The sequence below is a fragment of the Aplysia californica genome, unplaced genomic scaffold (genome assembly GCF_000002075.1).
Source record: "Aplysia californica isolate F4 #8 unplaced genomic scaffold, AplCal3.0 scaffold00688, whole genome shotgun sequence".
Lineage (NCBI taxonomy): Eukaryota > Metazoa > Mollusca > Gastropoda > Aplysiida > Aplysiidae > Aplysia > Aplysia californica.
Window position 1 is genome coordinate 143991 of NW_004797958.1, and position 8245 is coordinate 152235.

At 41.7% G+C, this 8245-nt stretch overlaps 1 protein-coding gene across 1 annotated transcript in view; it reads right to left on the bottom strand.

Annotated features, from left to right (window-relative positions):
* LOC101854982 (DNA-dependent protein kinase catalytic subunit) overlaps positions 1-8245 on the bottom strand; it is a gene marked incomplete in the record, with an annotated part of 122273 nt that overhangs the window by 18268 nt on the left and 95760 nt on the right. Inside the window, 8 exon segments of the mRNA XM_035972423.1 lie at positions 925-993; positions 1818-2018; positions 2979-3063; positions 3854-3942; positions 4845-4967; positions 6288-6451; positions 7124-7292; positions 7958-8148. Of these exon segments, the coding sequence (XP_035828316.1) occupies positions 925-993; positions 1818-2018; positions 2979-3063; positions 3854-3942; positions 4845-4967; positions 6288-6451; positions 7124-7292; positions 7958-8148 (1091 nt within the window).

Sequence of the window (8245 nt, forward strand, 5' to 3'; positions counted from 1 at the left end):
ATAAGGTCATATGAGCGCGTGGGACACATTATACATTTTCAGTTGGTAGGAAATTTTGAATTTTGCCGGGGAGCCGTTGCTATCCGGACTCGAACCCAGGACCTATTTATTGAATGAGAGGCGAACACCTAAATCTCTAGACCACGTGAGCCCCCTGAAAATGTATTTGCAAGATGCTGTTGTGCTTTGCAACAAAGAGCAAGAACATTTTTTGTTTACGTCAAAACGCAGACAGGCGCACCAGAAGCTTGAAATAAAATATTGTTCTACAAAAATCACTTACTCGTACTTAAAACAAAAGTTCTTCTAGGTTTCCAAAATGCATGAAAGAAAAGGAGCACGATTTTTCAACAAAAATATTTTTTCTCAGCATTTAATTATAATTTTTTTTTACAGTAAGAGAGTATAACAGCACTTGCAACACAATTAGGTCACAAAAGAGTCGAAAATTAAGGTATTACAAGGGAGAACCAAGTACACAAAAGAAGGAAGGAAAGATACGGATGATAAGTGTTTAGTAGGAAAGAAGGAGCAAACCATACAAGAGCACCCACCAACCACCCACTACCAGTAGGGTAAGATTTATTAAGTTCACAAAATTGACCAATAAGGACAAGCGGGCTAACCCAGATTTCCGGGGTTTCCAGAAATCTTGACCCACACCAAAAGTGGGCATTGCCCTACTTATAGGAGAAGTTTGGTTTCATTGGTGAGTATATTTGTTTGCTTACAGAGAAAACTCTCCTTGTCTTTTAAAGAAACTGAACAAGGACCCAAAAACTTTACCTTCGATTTTCTCAAAACAGCATTTTTCAGGATAGCCCCCTTGTGCTCGAAAGCGACCAATTGAAGCATCCAATAGAAACAGGAGAAATGAACACTAGGTTGAAAAGTGAGGTGAGAGAAAATGAATCAACCACAAACCTTCACATTCATGGACGTCAGTTTGTCTCCGTTTTTCCCAAAGGCTTTGTCAAACTCAGCTTTGCAACTCTGCAGTAAACAAAACAATGATGTATCAATACTAAGTTTATATTTGTACTGACTTAATTAAGATCATTCTTATTCAGGAGGCCAGCTGTAAGATGCTCCAACATGACGCTGAAAGAATTTTTTTCTGTAAGTGTTTTACGGCGCTAAGATCATCAAACAATAACACCCTACTTGTGACACCTGTAAAATCATACAAATGATGACAAATGCAGTTTTTGGGACACCTGAATATGATAGACATAAGGGTCTTGAACATCTAGCTCTCACAGGCAAAATTGAGGGCAAGCGAAGCAGGGGTAGGCCCAGAACAACATACTTAGGGAACCTAAACAAATGGGTAACAGGGAAAGATCAGGGAAACGTAGCTTTTTTTGAGAGCATCCGAGCAAAGGAATGAATGGAGAACCGTGATCGTCGATGTCTGTCGCAGATCTGGCACTGTAAGATGATGAATGTCGAACTGAAGCCAGCAAAACTGACATTGTCGTCTGCACAGTCCAAATCACTCCCACACACACCTTCCATTCTACCAGCAGGTCGGCCTGTTTGAGTGAATCCGGCGAGTCTAACTGCAGGTGTGTAGCGGGCTTAAAAGAGATATTTCATTCCCTTTACCTCTCCCCCCCTCCCCACACTCTCTCTCTCTCCCTTTCTCCCACTCTCTCTCTCTCTATCTTTCTCCCGCTCTCTCTCTCTCCCTGTCTCTCTCTCGCTATTTCTCTCACACACGCACAGACAAACACATGCATTCACACACACCCACACCCACCCACCCATCCCACACACACACACACACATGCACCCACTAAACCAAAAATCCTCACCGTGGCAAAACCTCTGCGGACCTCCCCCATGGGTACAGAAGTGACGGTGGAACTGACGCTAGCCTGCGAGCCTCCGCTGTCCTGTCTGCCTGAGGCAGGCTGCTCCAGGAGGCTCTGGTACAATTCCAAGTACACCTTCTTGATCTCCCCCTTGTCTCTCTTCTGGGCGTTCAGCAGTTTCCTCATCTCTTTGCCCCAGTCCTGGACGGTGAGGTGGGATAATAATAGATAGCATTAACTCACTTGAGCCTGATCTATTTTTCACCCAACAACCATTGCAGCCCGACAGTTTTGGGGCATACTGAACTGTTCACCATAAAAAGACTGTGAAGCTATCATAATCTTTTAAATACAATAAAAGAAAGAAAGAAATGCTCTCACAGAAAAAGAAAACTGCATCCGATTTGTCCAAACCATTTTTTTTATTCTATCAGTATTTTGAAATGGCAATGTCAGGGATTACACAATATTTTCTTTGCGCCCAATTTATAATAAAATCATCTATCGCTACATATGCGGTGCATTGTGGTGAAATCAGGCGCTCGTCAAAATAACAAAATCAAAGAAATTGGCATTTTTCTGGTTGTTGGGCAATTTTGTTAAAATTTTCTTTTTTTGGCTCAACACCTTTCATAAGTCCATTTAAAAAACACATTTGTGTGTGGATGTTACAGAAAAATAGCGATTAAAGGCACAAAAAATCAAAATTTTCCGTTTCTGAGGACTCTCAAACCATTGAAGTCACATAACTTTGGCAGCAATTTTCTCACTGATTTTACCTCTGAAATCCGGCGACCCCCACCTCCTTCAATCACAAATATCTCGACTTCTATTCAAATAGAAGGATATTTTTTTTAACCAAAGGCAAGGCAAAAAATCACCAAAATATTCGAGGCAAACCTCACACCGAGAAAATTGTCTTTTTTATAGGTGCTAACACACACTAACATACTGACGAAATCTTTCACTGTCAATGGCCAGGGACCCATTCCTACCTGGGTGAAGTGAGGAATATTCAAGTCAAGTGCCTTTCCCAAGGACACAATGTCCAAACTTGGAACCTCACAGTACAGTACTTACGTAAGTATACAATAATCCGTCACGCCATTGTAAACCAAATTTTCCCACTATCAAGGAAACTGGACACAGAGTATTGCTCACCTTGAACACAATGTCTGGCTCTTCAAACTGTTCCAGCGCGCTGATGAACAGATTGACCAACGGGATGTTCACAAGTTCAGCCAGCCTGTGAACGGGACAAGGCAGGTTTAGGTAATTGTATCAGACTGAAAAATCGAGGCATGCGAAAAGAGAAGTCTCCGCAAAATCTTCAACGTCACCAGAAGAGACCGCAAAAGAAACAAAACGCAAAGAAAGATGAGCATATCGCCACATTGTAAGACCATTTCATTTATGCTTTTTTGAGCAAATACGAGCAAAAAGCATAACGCCACATTATAAGACCATTTCATTAATGCTTGTTTGAGCAAATATGAGCATATCGCCACATTATAAGACCATTTCATTAATGCTTGTTTGAGCAAATATGAGCATATCGCCACATTATAAGACCATTTCATTAATGCTTGCTAGAAATAACAGTTGTTCAGAGTAGGGTAGGAAGAAGGTGAGAAGGCAAGAAAGCCTTTAAGTTTCTAGTAAGACCACCCCTCTTCCTTTTTTGCAAAGCAACTAGAAAATAGATCAACACAGCACAGCTCAATCCATTAGTCTTGTTTCTTCCTTCCTTCCCAACCTTCCTTTCCTTCCTTCCCAACCTTCCTTCCCAACCTTCCTTCCCAACCTTCCTTTCCTTCCTTCTCAACCTTCCTTTCCTTCCTTCTCAACCTTCCTTTCCTTCCTTCTCAACCTTCCTTTCCTTCCTTCTCAACCTTCCTTTCCTTCCTTCTCAACCTTCCTTTCCTTCCTTTCCTTACTTCTAAGCCTTCTCTTCTTTCCTTCTCAGATTTCTCTTCTCTCCCTCTTCGTCTTCTCTACTTTCACAATTTGAATTAGAAATCAAAAGGCAGTTTTACTTTTCAACTTTCTCCAGTCTCTTCTTCTCTTGAGGCGTAGAACCAAACTTGAAACCTTCAAAACTCATTCGGAACGCATACACCAACGCCTGAAAAAAAAAAAAAAAAAGACCAGAGACTTGAAAGAGTTTTAGTTAGAGTTTTAGTAAGAGTTTTAGTAAGAGTTTTAGTAAGAGTTTTAGTAAGAGTTTTAGTAAGAGTTTTAGTAAGAGTTTTAGTAAGAGTTTTAGTAAGAGTTTTACGGCACTAGCAACACAATAAGGTCATACAAGTGCCGAGGATTAGAGGCGTTACGAGAGAGTAACAAACACAAAAAGAAGTGGGTTTTCCCACAATGCCAGAGCCCTCTTTTGGTACGAAACTTGAAAGTGACATACACATCCCTAAATTGATCAATACATCAAGAGAGATAAACCTACTTGCATGGTTCTTCATCTAACAAAAACAAAATCCTCCTAGTAAGACAGACCTGTTTCTGGCAACTGTCAAAAAATTGATAGAATGTCAGCATCGTATAAGAATCAGGGTGTCCAGCAATATTTGCTGAAAAAATTTACTACCTGGAAAAAAAATGTACTACCCAGCAAATCAAGCCCCACACCAGCTCGAAAAAGGGAGTTCATTTGCGCCATCACTAACATAATATATGGAACAAAAACAACATGCAACAACGTCCAGTCAACAAAATGGAGGATAGGGTTCAATGAAGTCTTGCTGGCTTCATCACTTCGCCCGTAGGTTAATTTACGACTGTTTACCAAATGTTTACTACCATCACAGCATATTTACTACCATTTATAACCTTTACGACCAGGGCGTCGAATTTACGACAGAGCAATTATGAGCGTCAGCCGCTGGGAACAACTTGCTGGAGATAAGGAGTCAAACATTGTTGGAAAATCAAGGGGGTACGTTACATGATGGTCTTTTGATGAAATCCAAAAAGAAAGAAAATAATCACATTCGACTAAAACGCAGAGACCCGACCCACCTGTGGATACTCAGCGGCTATTTTTGTCAGAACAGGCTCTACGATGTCTGCTTCCGGTTTGTCCAGGAGAGCGGTCATCTGACTGACCCACATGATGAACATCCAGCTGGGGACCTCCGTCACCTGAACACACCCAAACATTTCGCTACCTTAGAATTACAAAAAGTTTTTTCTCACATTTTTGGCCGTTTTGATTAACTAAGACCATGAGGTCAGAAACCAAAAGTTTTGTCTACTCTTTCAAAATCGTAAGCTTATTTGGAGTCATTTATAGATATTCAAAGAATTGAATTTAAAAAAGCTTGACATGTGTGAAACAAAATTTTCTATGTCAAATTGTGAGGCAGCTTTGTGAAATCAGGCGCTCGTCAAAATAACCAAATTGGAGAAACAGGCATTTTTCCGCCAGTTCATAATAAAATGATAAAAGACATGTTAAGCTTTAAGAAAACAGTATTAGTCGTAAATGTAGGCTACATATTTGACACCTGTGTTTATTTTCAGCTGATATCTCCATTTGCTCATTGTGAGAATTAGCTCATTTTGTCAGCATGCTTCACACGTCCTTCTGTCCAGATCTAATTGTATTTTGTTTGACTTAGTAAGTTTTACCAAAGATCGTACATAACACGACAGTTCACTCGGCCAAAAAAGTGTCCGTGTAAGTCCGCGTATTGGTTCAGATGTCGCTGCAGTCTTTGTTTTAAAGCTCTCTTTCGTTTCTCCAGAAGAAGAATAGGAATAGCACCCCCTTGCACATCAGGCGTTCCAGTTCGCTCAGTGCGGAGTTTTGGGCTTATTATATTTTAATGACCTCTCGCCTCTCGTTCTAAAGCCAAATTAAACGGAAAAAAACAGTCGCCCCTTCCATCTGAAGAGGATTTTGGTAATCATTTAAAAAGGCGTTATTCTGAAATTTTAATTATAATTTATACAAAAACTTGTTAGTTTCACTTTCATTTTTTTCCACACAAGTAGGGTAACTCTGTTCACAAAGCGAGACCTTTTTCGAAGAGGGCGCCACTGGATTTTGAGGACACTTTTTTAATTGGTTCAAAGAGAGAAGTGAACCATCTTGTTATGCAGAATCTTTGGTTTTACATAACTTGCAACACAAACAGGTCATAGAGGCGCTGAATATTAGTGATGTTACTAGGGAGTAACCTACAACGAAAAGGAAAGGAAGAAGATCTGTTTGAAAGGAAAGAAGAAGCAAACCTTACTTTACTTAGCATAGCACCCACACCCACCAACCACCCATGTTTCATTCTCTGGTGTCATGGTTGATTTTATTAATATCCTTCGGCCCACATGTCATCAGATTTCACGCAAATCTTCCAAACGGTGTAGCTAAATTCCAGCCATCATGTCATGACACAAATGACGTACATCCCAACCACCACTAGACGTGGCCACATCTCCTACATTCCCCCCCCCACACACCTTCTTGTTAAAAACGTCCACCACATCAGGATAGAGCTCCGGTAACTGAAGCAGTCTGGGAAATCTTTCTCGAGCCTCCAGTTGTCCCCCCTTGATGGCTCTCAGCAGACACAGAACCACGGTCCGCGGGAACTGCGAGGTGTCACAGCGCGCTGGAAGCTCATCTGAGGGAGACAAGTTTTAGTGTTAGTCAGAGTTTTACGGCACTTGCAACACAAAAAGGTCATATAAGTGCCGAAGATTAGAGGTGTTACAAGAGAGTAACAAACACAAAATAGAACGAGTTGAGAGAAGGACGACAGATGTTTGATAGGAAAGAAGGAGCAAACCACACCAGAGCACCCGCCAACCCACGTACAAAACAAAATCAAAATAATCAAAAACCCTACAAAATTAGAACACAAACAGAGAACATCTCTTACCCCCCAGAGCAGTGCTACTGACTGAAGTTGTCTTTAGGCCATTCCCAAAAGGGGTACATTAACATGTTCTTATGCACAGTAGAATTGTAAATGGGCTGATTCATTAATGTAATGCTCATAACTTGTGCCTGAACTGCTAGAAGGAACTGCAGCTTTTTCTTTTCTAATCCTTACTATCCTCATTTTCCCTCTACTTCTTTTGTATGTTTGTCACACTCTTGTGACCCGCTATTTCCGGGGTGCCTTGATAGTCGAAGCAGACCTTGTGCTGTTGAAGCTAGAGAGGTGAGCAGAGTCAGCCTGATTCCCTGTTAGGACTTCTCTTTTGACACCCACCCCTCAGCGCTCATATGACCTTATGCAGTTGTAAGCGCCGTAAAACCTCTACTAAAACTAAAACTAAAAGCGCTGTACCATCTTCCAGCAGACGCAGGTACTTGTCGCAGAATTTGGCCAGTTCCAGGTTGGCCTCCTCGCAGGTCATGGCAGTTTGCCGCACCTCGGCACCGCCTGACCTTGACCCCTCCTCACTGACGGCAGCCTTCAAAGAGTGGAAACCTTTGCTGATCAGGCCGTTCACCAGCTGCGAGAAGAGAATTTGTGCGGCATCGTGGTGAAATCAGTCGCTCTTCAAAATTATGAAATTAAAGAAACCAACATATTTCCATCTCTTGAGTAGTTTTTAAATATTGGGGGTGGGGGGGGGTGTAAGTCCACAAAGAGCAATACACTAGAAAATAAAGAACACGTCATTTTCCAACACAAAAACAGTCTCCTGTATACAGACCCTCAAAAACATATTAAATATGTTTTTATTATACTGTCATACTGGTTGGCAGCTATGCTTAAGTGACAGGTGAAAGGACGACTGCACCCAAAAATAACTTACAAATTTATTTTTTTTAAAAGAGAAGGACAAATGTCCCACACAGTGTAAATCATCAGCGAGGCGGGCTGACAAAATGAGTTACTTCTCACAATCCATGAACGGAGATATCCGCCAAAGGTTAACACAGGTCACATAGATGGTAGATTTTCAACCAAAGCCCCTTCAAGTCTGTAACACTACCATGTCTTTTACCATTTCATGCAAGTAAATTGAACAAACTCCAGATACGAATTTCACAAAGCTATTTCCATAGGGCAAAAATTGGAGAAGTAATTCATTTTGTTAGCCTGTCTCGCATCTATACTCTGTATTCCGGGGTTGGGGGGGGATGTTCCAAGGATAGGGGTGGGGGGACCTACCTGTTCATACGTCCCAGCTCCGGCATTAGCTTGAGCCGCCAGTTTGGTTCGCGTGTTCTCGCTGAGGCCCTCAGTCGACTGCAGAGCCAGGAGCCCCCCCAACAGCAGGTCCACCCCTCGGCCGCCCAGCGTGCTGTGTCTCAGCCCCATGTCCGGCCGCTCGTACAGTGCAGGGCTGCCCTTCATCTTGTCTTTGGTTGATGGGATGGAACAATCCAGAGAAATCACAGAAAACTTATAACATATCCAGAGAGTATATAATATGTACGCATGTATATATATATATAT